The sequence below is a fragment of the Podospora pseudopauciseta genome (genome assembly GCF_035222475.1).
Source record: "Podospora pseudopauciseta strain CBS 411.78 chromosome 2 map unlocalized CBS411.78m_2, whole genome shotgun sequence".
NCBI classification, from domain to species: domain Eukaryota; kingdom Fungi; phylum Ascomycota; class Sordariomycetes; order Sordariales; family Podosporaceae; genus Podospora; species Podospora pseudopauciseta.
This window is the reverse complement of record NW_026946663.1, coordinates 878362-892960: the sequence shown is the minus strand read 5'-3', so window position 1 is coordinate 892960 and position 14599 is coordinate 878362. Positions and strand designations below refer to the sequence as shown.

Here is a 14599-nt window from a genome sequence, read left to right as displayed (position 1 = left end):
ATCGTTATCAACCACTGCGGGGCAGATATTTTCAACCAAGGACACTCAATCGCGCGCAACGACATTCGCGGCGCAAACCACCTCGCGCCCGCTCACCTCTCAATACCGGCCCCATCTCCTGATATATACCCTAAAATACGAAACCTCCTTCTCACCAGATTTGACAAACGTCCACCATGCCTCGAGACCCCCTCATCGGCCTCGTGGGCAAGCCCAGCGCCGGCAAATCAAGCACCCTCAACTCCCTCACAGATGCCTCCTCCAAAGTTGGTGGGTAGAGACAAAACAAAACAAACCCTTGCTTCCCAAGCTCCAGAGGCTGATACCGCCGTAGGAAACTTCCCGTACGACCTCTCTCTCTCTCCCTCCCAATCTCTCTCCCATAACTAACCCCCAACTCGCCCACTAGCTTCACAACCATAGACCCCCAACGCGCAATAGGCTACCTCCAAATTGACTGCGCCTGCACCCGCTACAACTTAACCGACAAATGCAAGCCAAACTACGGCTCCTGCGACAACGGCCGCCGCTCCGTCCCCATCGAGCTCCTCGACGTAGCCGGTCTCGTCCCCGGCGCGCACGAAGGCAAAGGCCTCGGTAACAAATTCCTCGACGACCTCCGCCACGCCGACGCCCTCATCCACGTCGTCGACGCCTCGGGCACCACCGATGCAGAAGGCAAAGTAACCCGGGGCTACGACCCCTCCGTCGACATCGCCTGGTTACGAAGCGAGATTGTAGCCTGGATCAGGGGGAATCTCATGGCGAAATGGGGAAGCATCAAAAGAAGACACATCGCCGTCAAAGCGACCGCAGTAGAAACCTTACAGAACCAGTTCTCCGGGTACGGGAGTACGAGCACTGTGGTGGCAAGAACGTTGGATAAGTTGGGACTGAAGGAGCCATTGGAGGAGTGGAGTGGTTTGGTTCCCCCCCCCTTTGTTTTTTTTCCTTTTTTTTTTCCCTCCTTTCTAATATGGCAATAGATGAAACCATCGACCGCGTGGTAAACGCTTTTACAGACGAGAAATTCCCCACCGTCATCGCCCTCAACAAAATCGACCACCCCGATGCGGACAAGAACATTGCCAAAATCGCCAAGCAGCAAGACCCCAACTCGATCGTGCTCTGCTCGGCCATTTCGGAGATTTTTCTCAGGAAGATGGCCAAGCAAGGCTATATCCGCTACACGGAAGGATCAGAGTTTGTCGACACGAGAGAGGACTTGATAGCAGATGGGGATCCGGATGGTGGTGGGCTTAAAGAGCTCGACGAGAAGAACAGGAACAGGATAGAGAACCTCAAGGATATGGTTCTCTACCGGTTTGGATCTACGGGCGTGGTGCATGTCCTGACGAAGGCAGCCGAGATTCTGGGGCTTGTGCCGGTTTTTCCGGTGAGGAATATTGCTACCTTTGGGTCGGGGGGTGTGGGGGAGGGGATGGGGAGTAATAAGGGGGTGTTTAGGGATTGTGTGCTGGTGAAGAAGGGGTCAACGGTGGGGGATGTGGCGAGGAAGGTGATGGGGGATGCGCCGATTGCGTATATTGAGGGGGCTGGGGGGTTAAGGGTTGCGGAGGATCAGTTGGTGGCGGTTGGGAAGAACGATGTGAGTTGCTTTGTTGCGGTGCTTTTTGATTCGGGAGAGGTGCGGTGGGTTGCTAACGGTTTCTTAGATTTTGTCTTTCAAGGTTGGTAAGTAGGTCGGGTGCATGGCATACAGAGCGGAGTATCATACATGGAGGATATTGAGACGAGTGGGTGGTATCTTGACGCTACGGCGACGATTCCATGGAACTGTTAGATGGGGCTGAGAGCGTTGTGATCTGCGACTATGGAATTCATATATTCTACAGGCGTACTACGAGTCCTTGCGGCAGGATAGGTAGATGGGGGTGGTGTTGGAATATAAATGTATAACAGCAGGCATAGCGAATTGCCAATGTCGGTTGCAACCGGTTGATGCTAGTTATAGGACTTATTCACATTCACCTCTCTTTGCGACTCTGGGCCTGCGAGTTATGAGATACCAGCGACCATATCAGCCTTTCCAGATCTGATTATCAGAGGCAGCAATGTTATATACCCCGTCTGGCCCCTTGTTCAGTTTGATGCTGAGGTTTATCGCCCCTGTAGAAAAACCAGACAAATTATCGACATAGGAAAGGTGGGTTATGTAAGACACTGTCCCTATATAACAGGGAGTATATGAGGTTGTGAGGAAGAGTATAGGGGAGAAAGAGATAGCGAGAACTTATGACGACGGGAAACCATGTTTTGAATGGACCAGTTTGGCAAGATAATAACACTTGCTATATACATAGTCGAAAATTCCATCAAAACTTTTGGCTGGGCTGTGATGTTGTCAGAGCTCTCTGTAAACATACGAGACCGATATCAATCTGGAACGTCATGGACCGCCCGTCTAAGAAACATGTGAGAGTCACTGCGAACAAGTTTATTCAACATTCACGAAATCATGAGACGATAGTATCTTCAATTCTCAAAACAACGGGTATCGTAAGTTATTACAACCACCACTTCCTTTCCTCCTCGCCTTTCTTCCTTCCCTCCTCGCCTTTCTTCCTTCCCAAGCTAACAATTACTTGAGTAAACCCTCGCTCAGAAAACTGAAAACAACAAAAAAACAAGAGCCGTAAAGTCATTATCCACTCCTTGTTCCAAAGAACAAAAATTAACGGTCCCCGGATTCCGCACCGTTCCCACTGCCGTTGATACCACCACCGGTAGTCCCGATCTTAGAAAGTGACATGCCATCGATTGCCGAGGTTTCTTGGCGCTGAAGCTAGGGGTAGCTCAGCCCACCGAGCAAAAGAGAGCGGGGTCGTGCGGTGGTTGGTAAGGTAGCGCAAGGGCGGTCAGCGTCAGCGGCGCAGGCTTGGAGAAAGCGCAATTATGTCATTGGTTTTCTTCCGCCCATCTTCCTGTCGGTCCCATCCTCCTCCACCGCCCAACCTCATTTTTCTTCCCCGACGGTGAGTTTTGCGTCGCTATCGGTGAGAATTCAATTGGGCGGTTTTTGTGTGAGGGGACGAGACTAGTATTTGCAAATGATGTAGAGGGCGTGGACGATGCCAGGGATGTACTGGATTTATGTTAGTGGGATAGAAAAAGATCGAAGGTGAAGAAAGGGCACATACACCAAGGATCGTCAAGAGGAGGTTGATCAAGAGGTCAGCACCGCAGCCGCGCTCGAGGAAAACTCCAAGAGGAGGGAGCAAGACGGCGAAGATGATCTTGCAGATGTCAGACCCGGTGAAAGGCATGTTGATGGTGTTGTTTGTTTGAGTTGTGTGTAAAACTGGTAGGTGTAGATGGTATCGATATTGGTTGATCGAAAACGGTTCGTTCTGTGATTGTTGGTATGTGTTGGGGTATGAAGAAACAAAGAGAGAGGACCCGAAAAGCAAAATCCAGGTCAGGTCAGGTTAGTTAAATACCTTTCATACGTCAGGCGACAGCACCAGCCCGGGCAGCCCACCCCAGCAAGGAAACTGGGGACCTGGTCCAACTCTACCTTCCGGCAGCACACCAGGGCAGCGCACCGTTGATCGATCTCATGCCATGGCTGGCTTTACCGCCTGCCAAGGCCCAAGTCCACTCTTGACCCATGAGCGGGTCCCTTTGCCTTGAAGCTTTCCCGTGCCGTAACCCGTGTGCCCGTTGCGGTGAGAGGTCACCTTTTTTCAAACGTAGGTCATAAGATGCTGTGGTGTGTACACAGCCTGGTGTGCTTGCTCGCCGGCAACCTCAACTGGAATTCTTCTATCCAGGTTTCACTATATGCGTCATACACAAACCATCACCGTTCTTCCAGCAGAAAATACACTACCCAAACCTTGGATTCCACCATCGCCTTCGGGAAGCCCCCCAAGACGGTTGAACCGGCACCGCCCAACCCACCCGGCACCAAAAAACCCGTCTTGACGCCGTCGACTTTTCTGCTAATAAAAGAGGGCAGGTTTATGACGTGACAAGGGTCCAAAAAGTCCAGAAGCCTTGTGCCGCATATCCAGCTACAGCTCCAGCTCTCTAGGGCTGACAACAGCCAACCACCTCACCTTTCACCATCCTCCCCCCATCCAAAGTACTCTTGACAACATTTATTTTCGTCCCCCGTTTCACATCCCTCCCCACAGATAATTTCCCCCTCTAACACCCCCCAACAAATCACCATCATCATCGTGTAGTTCCAGCCACCAAACCGCTCCGTCTCACAAAGCTAGCTACCCCGCCAGTTAGTTCAACGTTAAACAGCAAAACCAACCATCCCAAAATCGCAAAACGTAGTCCAAGGCTTTTGCCCCAGGCGAATTCCCCTCCTTGATATCATAGCTTCCTTGGCCAATTGAATAATGATTGCGCGTTCGCTCGCGATTTTTCAAAGCCTCCCGTCCCCAAGCTTTGGGCACGGACGCGCCGACAACCCCAGTGACGTATGCGCTGGCGTGGGAGGCAGCCACAAGTGGTTGCATGTGCCCATGACATCACTTGATCAGCTAAAAGATTGGGTGTGGCGCAGTGGCTTGGTCGCGCGAGAAGAACACGACGAGAGTGTGGCGCATTATGTGGATAGTGCAGTGTGTACGTAAGATATGGCTCTCTCCATATCACGAGAAGAATCACGAGGTTGAGAGTGAGAAATAGTCGTTGAAAGGTGAAGATTTCAGATGTAATCACAAAATATGAGGGTTAGGGTTGGCCTAAAATACATGATGTCAAACGTGGGTTAGGGTTGTCGAGCAGCACACAAACCAACCATTGTACCTTTTACTTTCACCTCGAGTCCCATTCTTAGTATCACCAAAAATACTAACCGTGGCTTAACTACTCCAGTCATATGGAAATTCATCTTTTTTTTCCCCTATTTGTCTACATTTACCCTTCCTCCCAATGGTCTCTTTCCCAGCCGATCAACAACCTCAACCCGACACTTCAAACATGCATGTCGCGCTAACAATCTCAGACAGGACTCTACCAATTCCACCTCCCCGCATCCTCCCTCAACCTAAACTCAACACACGTCCCCAAGTCCGGAATCAACACATCATACATACTCGTATTCCCCGGCCTCTCCTTCTTACCCCCGGGGAACTGCAAGTCATATCTCAACAGAATGTTCGCCGCAATCATCTTCATCGAGTGATCAGCAAAAAACCTCCCCGGGCACACAATCTTGCCGTGCCCGAAATGGAGGTTGTTGTCAGCAGTAGTAGTAAACCGGTGGATCTTCTCCTGGCCTGGGAGCTTCCGCTTGTTGTACTGGCGCAAACCATCAAACTTCTCGGGGTCGGGGCCGTTCTTCTCCGGGTCCATGCCGATGGCGTAGGTGGCCATTTGGATGTGGCAGCCGTTGGGGAGAACGACACCGTCGTGGAGGACGATGTCGGAGCGGACTATGGCGTTGAAGCCCACTGAGGCGGTGTCAGTCTCAGTTGATCATGGATTGAATAGGGAAAAAGAGACTTACAAAGAGTAGGCGGACTGAGCCTCTGCGACTCACGCATAAAGCTGTCCAGCTTCTTCATCTCGGCCAGGGCGGTGTGAGTGAACCCGTTGTGTTCAGTCAAGACTTGGATAATCTCCTCCCTCAGCACCTCGACGTACTCGCTGTGCACGCAGAGATCAAACAGGAGCTGGGCCACGGCAATGATGGTGGACGGGCCGGAACCGAGATACGTCACCATCAATCTCTGGACGGTGATCTCGTCGCTATCGCCTTCCGCAATTCCGCCGTCCATAAGGTACTGCAAGAAGTCCTCTGGCTTCTTATAGTCAGGATCCTTTTCGAGGACGCGACGCTTCTGGATGAGGGGGATGAGCATCTTTCTGGCCTTGCGGAGTGCGGCGTCAACACCCCATGAAGTTGGAGAGAACTGGGCGGCAATCGGCTTGAAAAAGTCGGGGAAGAGGCGAAGGGCAAAATTGTGCTTGAAACCGTGTTCTGAGTAGTTGATGGCGGTCTGGATATACTCTTCGTTCTCCTTGAGCTCGTCGACGAACTGGGTGGCTACTCCGCGGTGGACCATTCTCCTGGCCAAGTGAAGGGCGTTGATGCTGGTCCATTCTGTGGTGGAATTCGCAGGGAGTTCGACGGGAAGGTACTTCTTGAACTGCTCCTGGACTGCCGGTACTTGGAGACCCAGTCTGGGGGTGAGACGAGCATTGAGCATGCGAGTTTGGAGACTGTGGTCGGTGATGACATTGGTGATGGAGTGGAGGCGCTGGAAGGCGTCCACGATGGCGGTGTTGAGAGAGAGCTTCTCAGGGGGCATGGAGGCCAGCTCTTGGAGGTACTTGTTGGGGACGATCAGCAGATCATTGCCCGATACCTTGAAGAAGGTGTCTTTGTACTTGGCATAGCCCTCGGCGATGTACTTTGGGCCATTGCGGAAGAAGGCTAGACGGCCCAGGACAGCATTTTTGGGACCGATGATGGGGGCATCGAAGTTGTAATTGCCGTCGATGAAGTCCCGGGAGGCCTTCGCCTTGGTGATTGCCCACCAGTACCAGAGTGTGAGGCCACAGAGGATGGCAGTTGCAATGGAAGATGAGAATTGGAAGGTGGAGGAGTCAATGCCCCCGGCGGGCAGTGATCTACCCTCTGGGAGTACACTGGCGAAGGACCTGTTGACGATATCCATGGTGCTGACGATTTGCCCGGCAAGAAGATGTCAGGGTTGGAAAGGAACAAGACACTTCCGAAGAGGCCGAAATTTATGTTTAAAAAGAGGCAGGTGGCACCATGGTTCGCACCAGATCCTCCCGCCGGAGCATAGCAATCATGTCATCCAACAACACTCTTTGCAGCCCGGAATAAGGCCCACGAGAACCACGGGCGCATCCGCCGACCTGTTTCCGCCTATCAGTCACAGCAGCTGGATGACCCGAGCCATATGCTTCTATTTACTGGTGCGAAGCAAGGCGACGGCGAGGTGGAGAATCCACACACCTATCGGTGCATGTGCGGCTCAGTCTGCTGCAACACACACCCCTCGTTTCGGACTGTCCTCTCGACCTCGTGGGAGTGGTGACATTGCACGTTTGCATGTGCCACGCCGCTCCCCGCTTCAACCATCCATCCTGTAATACGGATCTGGATATATTTCTACATTGCCGGATGCTGGGACGTTGCATATGGCGAGCTCTCGATGCGGTGCTCTGGTGCAGTCTGCACGTAGCTAACACCCAACCACCACAAGCTTTGACGTCAACACCGAGTTTATACTTGAATCTCTTGCATATCACCTACTTACCCCCCACCTGGCATTGCCTGCCACTCTTTTGCATGCTCAGCGACCTGACCTAGCTACACAGCCTACCACGATCACTAACATAAGCTTTCAGGTGAATGCTGTGATACCCATCAACCGGGTGTCACACCTCGTGGGTTTATGCTTATTCCCATGAGCTCGGTCAGTTGATGCAGATCGAGCCAAAGTTCGACATCGACGGAGCACCACAAACACTGCCAGCTTCTGTGTGCCTTCCAGCCGCGGACATGACTGCATAAAGCGGCCGCAACCCCAAACCTTTCTGGCCAGAATTATTGGCACTGTGCATAAGTGTCTAGATCCTACGGCGCAGCCCCTCATTTGGTTGTGCAGTGTACTGTACGTACGAGCTCTTTCTTCATCAGGGAACCCTCCCCGAGGGACGATGTCTAGAGTAAACCACACTAATAAAGAAGATCTTACGATAAGTGGGGAGCGAGCGAGGACCTACATACCTTTGTATATCCGTGTGTGGGCTTTTTGTGTGCATCCATCAACGTCAAGGTCGCACTGGGAATTTGATATAAAAATCAAATAACGCAGGCACAGCCCGCGGCACAGCAATATATGCGGGACAAGGCCTTCAATGAGAACGTGGCATTACAGGAACACAGTCCGAAAACACGTAGGGATACTGGCTTATCAGCTTGTCGACGCTCGGCTTAATGGGAATAAGGGAATCGTCGCCCCCAGCGACCTTGTTTATGGGCCATGAGGAATCAAGTCCCCAGTGTGGTGTCACCAATCGTGGGAAGAGGCTCTATGATACGCAGGATATATCCAGAACTTTCCAGGTTGCTGGCTTGGCCAAAACGGATGTTCCCCCGCGTCTCCAGGGTTGGATCCGGTTCCCAGAGTAAGCGCTTGCGTACGGAATTTCTGCATTAAGCCAAGCTGGGAGAAGCTTTCGAAGGATTCCACGGACTCCGCTGCTCGTTCTCGGTCTTACTTATATGTGGACCTAAGGATTTGGGCGAGCTTAGCGAAGTGTGGATGGAAAAGAAAAAGGCAAGTAGATTTTTGCTATCTGCAGTCATGTCATGCTCTTGCTGTCTTGGGTCATGCAAGCGATGGGACTGCCTTGATTGATGATGGAGAGGGGGGCCAAATTGCCAATAGCTGCTGTGCCGCAGCGAGGTGGGGAGCATGTTATCCTCGGCCATCCAATGTTTGATTTTCGAGCCCCTCCATGTGAGGAACTGGTCCGGGACACACATGTGGACTCGAGCGGTCAGTCAATCCTGATCCCTCTCCAAAGGTAGGTTGGGATACACGGACAGACAGTTACACTCAGCTCGCTGTCAAGCTTTTTTGTGGTCCCCATCCTCTCGTTCCAGTAAGACTTCTCTTTCCCGGTGGGCGTGTGTTGTGTCATGCCGTGCAACGACGATCATGATCAACATGATAACAACCATACTCTACGCTCTCCTCGCCGTGGTCTCGCTCGCTTATCTAGCAGATTACCTGCTCGCCTGGAACGACGACCCAAAGGAACCTCCCCGCCTGCGGGCGAGGATACCGCTGATTGGACACCTCATCGGCATCATCGTCAACGGTCCTTCCTACCACAGCGTCATCCGCAATGATGAAACCACCGAGATTTACACGCTCGGGATCCTCAATTACAAACTCTACACCTCGGTGTCCACCCGGCTGCTGCCGTTGATCCAACGCCAGAGCAGAGCCCTTTCGTTCCGGCCAATGATCCAGACGGTGGCCAGAAAATGGGGTGACGCAAATGATGAGACTGACAGGTTGTTTCGTGAGACTGATCTCATTACTGAGTTTAGCCATGTCATGAAGACGAGTCTGGCTCCCGGGCCGCAGCTGGATGAGATGAATATGAGGATGGCACAACGGGCACTGGTTGATTTGGATCTCTTGCTTGGGGATGGGAAAGATAAAAAAATCAAACTGCTCGAGTGGGCGAGGTTTGCTATCACGCAGGCGAGTAGCTGTGGTGTTTATGGGAATAAACACCCGTTTCTCGATGACAAGGTTTATGAAGCTTTTTGGTACACACCTAACCCCCCCTCTCCCTCCTTCGTCAACCCTTGCTGACATCCTCCCCCCCCCCAGGGCCTGGCACGCCCACCTATCAGCCCACATCTCAGGAATCAACTTTGACATCCTCTCCCACGGCTACCATGCCCGAGCCGTCGTCTTTGCCGCCCACGCAAAATACTGCACCTCCATCCCCCCGGACACCTCCTCCCTCTTCCTCTCCCGCTGGCAGTGCCTCCTCTCCTCTGGCCTTTCCGTGTCAGAAGCCTCCAAACAACAAGCCACACTCCCAATAGGAATGCTCTCCAACACAGTCCCGACCTTTTTCTGGACCATCTACGAGATTTTTTCCCGGCCTGCTCTTTTGTCCTCGATCCGCTCCGAAATCCTCACTTTTGCCATCACCACCTCCGGCCCTCGTCACATCCTCAACCTGACCAACCTCAAAACCTCATGCCCGCTCCTCCTCTCCACCTTTCAGGAAACCCAACGGACAAGACACATCCACGCCGCCATCCGGAAAGTCACAACCAACACTCTTTTGGACAGCGGCAAGCTTTTGCTGAAGGAAGGGAACTACCTCCAGATGCCAGGCCACGCAATCCACTACTCCCAATCCACCTACGGCCCGACCGCTCGAGATTTCGTTCCTGAGCGGTTCATGGATCCAAATCTCAAAAGGGGCGGTGCGGATTTTCTTGCTTGGGGCGCCCCGCCGCATCTCTGTCCTGCAAGGCAGTTCGCCGCGACGGAGATATTGATTTTGGTGGCTATGCTGGTTGTCAGGACTGATATCCATCCTGCTGAGGGGACAGAGTGGGAGGAGAAGCCGGGGTTGGAGTTTGCTGATCCGGTTACTGTTTTAAATCCCAAGCGGGATGTGGAGGTCGTGGTTAGGGTTAGGGGAGAGAAGCAAGGGAGGTGGGAGGTTGAGATGGGGGATGGTAGTAGGGCGAGTAGGGTGCCGCTGGCGTCGGGTTGAAAATGGGATTGGGGGGGGTGGTGGTGAGGGGTTTTCAAAACAACTGATCGATATAGGAATACCACTAGATAAATATTTCCTTATCCTACATATGTCAAATTTAAAGTTTTTTTTCAAGCAGCATGAAACTAGTAGTAGGGTCATACAGTTTTTTTTTTTTCTTCATTAAGCCCACATGTCTACCCAAAACCTATGACATCCATACTGCTAGTCACAACACCGCTCTGCTTTTTCCCTGGCGGTGATCCCCTTGGCAGTGACCGTATCGCTACTAGTGAACGGGGCGTTGTCGGCTGGCTGATATCTGTAGTGGCCACGTCATTGTGGCTTGATATAAAAAACATGTCCCAATGTGGTCGGAAAATGCCTTCGCTGTGTACCGTCTCGAGCCAGAGCACCCTCTTGATGCAAGATAATGTGTCGGTCCAGCTGCGTAATTGCAACGAAGCCGATGCCGCCCGTGCTCGTTCGGCGAACCACTCGTAGTGAGCCGTGTTGTTGGCGGAGGCTACCAGCCCGACTGCGGCAAGCCAGACGTTGACGTCTTGGTGTGCTGCGAACTCGAATTGCTGCTGCTCGAGGTGTTGCCTCAGGTTGGTGACCAGTTTGTTCATGAGCACGGCGTGGGAGAAGTAGGTTGGCCCCTGGATGATGAACATGTAGAGAACAATGCCGTAACGGATGCACTCGGTCGTGGGCGATGATACATGGGCCCCAGCGGCGGTGAGCAAGAGACGGTGTACTGCAAAGCATGTGAGGTCGTGCAGTCGTGTGTTGGGGAATGGGGCGGATTGTGCCCGTTCAAAAACGCAGCGAAGGCGTGTGAGAACGTTCTTGACGGGATGGTCGATATTGAGGTTGCCAAGTTGGTCCTCGAGAATGGGCAAGTCCAGCCGCCATTCTGGTATTGGAGGTATGCCGTCTCCAATGCCGGCGTCATCTTGAGTGTCGAATTGTGGATGGCCCATGACGAGCAGTGATACCCTGGCAGAGTCAGAGGTACGATGTGCTGTGAGTGAATGAAGAGAAAAACTCACCAACTGACCATCCTCGCTGTAAGTGGACTCGTTCGCCTTACAGAGCTGATGCCGCCTCGTAGGTCGACCAGTCTCTTGACTCCAGCCACATGCATCTCACTGACCCTCGTGTTGCCTTTCCCAAACTGGCCACGGCAATTAGCCAATAGGCCGATACAAGTGATGGCAATGGCTCACCTCGATAGCCGCCAGCGTGATAACAGAGTTCATGGTCCCGTCTTGGACTGCAAGAGCCGAGTCTTCGACCTTTCGGCGCAGCAATGCCACTGAATCAGCCATGAGCACCGTCGAAGCCTGAAACCCCCTCTGGGCCAGCAGCTCCTCGTCGAGGCATGCCGTCTGTAGTGAGACGTGAAACAGGGCTGGATCACCGAGCGCTTGGGGCCACCAAGACACCAGAAAGGGGTTCGAGGTTGGGCTGAGATCCAGAGGGTAGTATTGAAAGGCAATCTTGTGGAGAAAGCTGTGAATGAGACGCTGGACGTGGCTTCGGGGCAGTCTGGTCTGCGGGTAGGACTCGAAAGGATCAACAGACGAGAACCTGGTGCCAACGGGGAGGATGATTGTCTTCTTTTGAGGGGCAGTCAAGGGTTCATTTGCATACAAACACTGGACCTTGCGTTTGACACAGCGGGAGCAGCGGGGAGTGCCAAGATCACAGCTGTGTTTGGACTTTGCGCATGCAGAGCACGACCGCCGGAGCGTGTGGCGCATGGTTGTGAGAGGCAGGGCAAGTCGAACGGGGAATTGAGCAATCAAAAAAGAGAAGAGAGATCCCAGGCGGTTCGAAAATCTCTGTCTGTGGTTTGGTCAGCATGCAATGTGTGCAATGTCCCCCGCGACTTCCCGCGTATATACTGACCAGCAGAATTCCAAAAGAGGACTAGACGCCGCCGACACAGTGCGCAGCTCACCGAACTGTTCAGCCAAACGTCGGCCAAGGAGGGTGAGATAGCGTCCGGCTTGGCATGTGCAACATTCGGAGACTAGTCCTCTTTTGGACACCTCGCTCCTCCTTTCACAGTTCGCAAGGTCGAAGCACAACGTTCCTGCCTTCCAATTTGGAGCCGCCGTTTGTTTCTTTCGAGGGGGACGGTTGTGATTAAGCTGCTGTTATTTTGACTGCCGCGGATGTCCGTCCGCAAATAATAAATGAACATGGCGCGCCCATTAATTTTTCTTCTATTTTCCCTGAAGGTTTTCCCCCGAACCCGCACTTTGCCCCCACCAACCAACTGGGACTTCCTCCAGCAACACCACCGGCAACATGGCTGACCCTGTCAATTCCTCCTCGTATGGCCAGCCTGAGAAGCTGATTCATAACCTGAAGCCATCATCGGTCATTGGGCTTGCAACGAGCTGCCTCAAAGGGTGGGAGACTTGGCAATATGTTGTGACCATTTTTCTCGGTCTGGTGGTCTACGACCAGGTCATGTACATTTACCGCAAAGGATCCATTGCTGGCCCCAGCTTCAAGATTCCCTTCATGGGACCCTTCTTGCAGGCCCTCGACCCCAAATTCGACGGTTATCTGGCCCAGTGGGCAAGTGGGCCCCTCAGCTGTGTTTCCGTCTTCCACAAGTATGTTTTTTTTTGTTTCTTTTGTCATTGCTAACCCCAACGCTGATACACTTTTGCCCCAGATTCGTTGTCCTTGCTTCCGACCGCGATCTCGCCCACAAAGTATTCAAATCGCCCCAGTATACCGAGCCATGCATTGTCCCCATTGCAAAGGACCTCCTGAGCCACAAGGCCTGGGTCTTCCTCACCGGCAAGGTCCATGTCGAATTTCGTCGAGGACTGGCGCCTTTGTTTACCAGCAAGGCCCTGTCGACTTACCTGCCAGTCCAAGAAAAGGTGCTGGGCGAGTATTTTGACAGGTTTGTGGCCATCAGCGAAGCCAATAACGGCAAGCCAACGGCTTTCATGACGTCGTTTCGCGAAATCCAATGCGCCCTTTCTCTGCGCACCTTCTTCGGCGACTACATCTCCGAGGGCGCTGTCAAGCGAATCGCCGACGACTTTTACAAGGTCACTGCTGCCATGGAGCTAGTCAATGTTCCCTTTTCCATGTACATCCCGTTTACCAAGCAATGGATCGGCAAGAAGGTGGCCGATGAGGTTCACGAGGAGTTTGCACGCGCTGCTGGTGCCTGCAAGAAGAACATGGCCACCGGTGCCGCCCCGATCTGCACCATTGACCATTGGGTCCTCAACATGCTCGAGTCCAACAGATACCGCGAAAGAATTGCCGCCGGGGAAGAAGGAGTGGAGAAGCCGGCGAACTTGATCCGCGAGTTCACCAACATGGAGATCTCGGAGACTCTGTTCACCTTCCTCTTCGCTTCACAGGATGCCTCGAGCAGCGCCACCACTTGGATGTTCCAGATTCTTGCTCAACGACCGGATGTGCTCGACAAGGTGCGGGAGGAAAACCTGGCTGCGCGCGGGGGTGACAGGACCAAGCCTTTTGACCTCGAAATGATCGAATCACTCACCTACACCAACGCGGTCGTCAAGGAGCTGCTCCGCTGGAGACCGCCCGTCATTTTTGTCCCCTACCTGGCTCTCAAGGACTTTCCGGTCACACCTGACTACACGGTTCCCAAGGGGTCCATGATCATCCCCTCGTGCTACCCGGCACTCCACGACCCAGCGGTGTACCCCAACCCCGAGTATTTTGACCCTGACAGGTGGATCACGGGCGATGCCGAGACGAAGACCAAGAACTGGTTGGTGTTTGGGGCTGGCCCTCACGACTGTCTTGCGAGGAGATATGTGCCCATGTCTTTTGCGGGCATGATTGGCAAGGCGTCGTTGGAGCTAGACTGGACGCACCATGCGACGCCTAGGTCCGAGGAGATCAAGGTGTTTGCCACCCTGTTCCCCATGGTAAGTGTTGCTATCCTGATGCTTATGTTGATATGATGCTGATTGTGCTAGGATGGTGCTCAACTTGTGTTCAAGAAGCGGAAATGGGATTAGGATGCAGGGGTTGGAGAACTTGGACAGGTGCACAGAGAAGAATAATAATGTAATACGGGGAGGAATATGACGCTCCCAGATCATGACAGGGTAGAATGGAGGGTATTTGCTATCAGGGACGCAGTATATAATCCGGGTCTCGAACCCGCACTTCCAATAGAACAGCATACAGCACGCGGGTCACTTCAACTTTGCAGTCTTGCAGTCGCTAGAGAATGGAAAATATCGAACGCGCACGACACGAGGGAGAATAAAAGGGGGGAGTGACACTCGAAATGCAGGTGGGATTGTCATGG

General features: G+C 52.9%; 6 protein-coding genes across 6 annotated transcripts; 3 read left to right on the top strand and 3 right to left on the bottom strand.

Moving 5' to 3' along the window:
* Positions 1 to 176: 176 nt before the first annotated feature.
* Positions 177 to 1999, top strand: QC763_202120 (uncharacterized protein; the record flags this gene model as incomplete). The annotated part of the gene is made up of 5 exons (XM_062909247.1): positions 177 to 270; positions 335 to 344; positions 410 to 921; positions 987 to 1609; positions 1677 to 1999. The coding sequence occupies 5 exons, from the start codon at positions 177 to 179 to the stop codon at positions 1701 to 1703; spliced, it is 1266 nt and encodes a 421-aa protein (XP_062768014.1). The 3' UTR covers positions 1704 to 1999.
* Positions 2000 to 2583: 584 nt separating this feature from the next.
* PMP3_1 (plasma membrane proteolipid Pmp3) lies at positions 2584 to 3729 on the bottom strand. Its single transcript, XM_062909246.1, has 2 exons — positions 3162 to 3729; positions 2584 to 3106 (listed from the first exon to the last, which is right to left on the bottom strand). The coding sequence occupies exons 1-2, from the start codon at positions 3285 to 3287 to the stop codon at positions 3059 to 3061; spliced, it is 174 nt and encodes a 57-aa protein (XP_062768013.1). The 5' UTR covers positions 3288 to 3729; the 3' UTR covers positions 2584 to 3058.
* A 1059-nt stretch (positions 3730 to 4788) lies between these two features.
* QC763_202100 (uncharacterized protein) lies at positions 4789 to 7096 on the bottom strand. Its single transcript, XM_062909245.1, has 2 exons — positions 5492 to 7096; positions 4789 to 5435 (listed from the first exon to the last, which is right to left on the bottom strand). Exons 1-2 carry the CDS (start codon positions 6663 to 6665, stop codon positions 4996 to 4998), a joined length of 1614 nt encoding a protein of 537 aa, XP_062768012.1. The 5' UTR covers positions 6666 to 7096; the 3' UTR covers positions 4789 to 4995.
* A 1196-nt stretch (positions 7097 to 8292) lies between these two features.
* QC763_202090 (uncharacterized protein) lies at positions 8293 to 10295 on the top strand. Its single transcript, XM_062909244.1, has 2 exons — positions 8293 to 9310; positions 9375 to 10295. The coding sequence occupies exons 1-2, from the start codon at positions 8688 to 8690 to the stop codon at positions 10279 to 10281; spliced, it is 1530 nt and encodes a 509-aa protein (XP_062768011.1). The 5' UTR covers positions 8293 to 8687; the 3' UTR covers positions 10282 to 10295.
* Positions 9432 to 12126, bottom strand: QC763_202080 (uncharacterized protein). The gene is made up of 3 exons (XM_062909243.1): positions 11496 to 12126; positions 11319 to 11443; positions 9432 to 11265 (listed from the first exon to the last, which is right to left on the bottom strand). Exons 1-3 carry the CDS (start codon positions 12030 to 12032, stop codon positions 10461 to 10463), a joined length of 1467 nt encoding a protein of 488 aa, XP_062768010.1. The 5' UTR covers positions 12033 to 12126; the 3' UTR covers positions 9432 to 10460.
* Positions 12127 to 12346: 220 nt separating this feature from the next.
* On the top strand, positions 12347 to 14537 carry QC763_202070 (uncharacterized protein). The gene is made up of 3 exons (XM_062909242.1): positions 12347 to 12899; positions 12962 to 14210; positions 14262 to 14537. Exons 1-3 carry the CDS (start codon positions 12586 to 12588, stop codon positions 14301 to 14303), a joined length of 1605 nt encoding a protein of 534 aa, XP_062768009.1. The 5' UTR covers positions 12347 to 12585; the 3' UTR covers positions 14304 to 14537.
* Positions 14538 to 14599: the final 62 nt, after the last annotated feature.

What these genes read in the sequence shown, in the direction of transcription:
- QC763_202080 (XM_062909243.1), bottom strand. Translation starts at nt 12,032, where the DNA reads ATGCGCCACACGCTCCGGCGGTCGTGCTCTGCATGCGCAAAGTCCAAA. An exon ending in TCACGCTGGCGGCTATCGAG is followed by an intron (nt 11,444 to 11,495) that starts GTGAGCCATTGC and finishes TGCCGTGGCCAG; the next exon opens with TTTGGGAAAGGCAACACGAG. An exon ending in ACAGCGAGGATGGTCAGTTG is followed by an intron (nt 11,266 to 11,318) that starts GTGAGTTTTTCT and finishes TGACTCTGCCAG; the next exon opens with GGTATCACTGCTCGTCATGG.
- QC763_202070 (XM_062909242.1), top strand. Translation starts at nt 12,586, where the DNA reads ATGGCTGACCCTGTCAATTCCTCCTCGTATGGCCAGCCTGAGAAGCTG. An exon ending in TGTGTTTCCGTCTTCCACAA is followed by an intron (nt 12,900 to 12,961) that starts GTATGTTTTTTT and finishes CTTTTGCCCCAG; the next exon opens with ATTCGTTGTCCTTGCTTCCG. An exon ending in TTGCCACCCTGTTCCCCATG is followed by an intron (nt 14,211 to 14,261) that starts GTAAGTGTTGCT and finishes TGATTGTGCTAG; the next exon opens with GATGGTGCTCAACTTGTGTT.
- QC763_202100 (XM_062909245.1), bottom strand. Translation starts at nt 6,665, where the DNA reads ATGGATATCGTCAACAGGTCCTTCGCCAGTGTACTCCCAGAGGGTAGA. An exon ending in GCTCAGTCCGCCTACTCTTT is followed by an intron (nt 5,436 to 5,491) that starts GTAAGTCTCTTT and finishes ACACCGCCTCAG; the next exon opens with TGGGCTTCAACGCCATAGTC.
- QC763_202090 (XM_062909244.1), top strand. Translation starts at nt 8,688, where the DNA reads ATGATCAACATGATAACAACCATACTCTACGCTCTCCTCGCCGTGGTC. An exon ending in AAGGTTTATGAAGCTTTTTG is followed by an intron (nt 9,311 to 9,374) that starts GTACACACCTAA and finishes CCCCCCCCCCAG; the next exon opens with GGCCTGGCACGCCCACCTAT.
- PMP3_1 (XM_062909246.1), bottom strand. Translation starts at nt 3,287, where the DNA reads ATGCCTTTCACCGGGTCTGACATCTGCAAGATCATCTTCGCCGTCTTG. An exon ending in TCCTCTTGACGATCCTTGGT is followed by an intron (nt 3,107 to 3,161) that starts GTATGTGCCCTT and finishes ACATAAATCCAG; the next exon opens with TACATCCCTGGCATCGTCCA.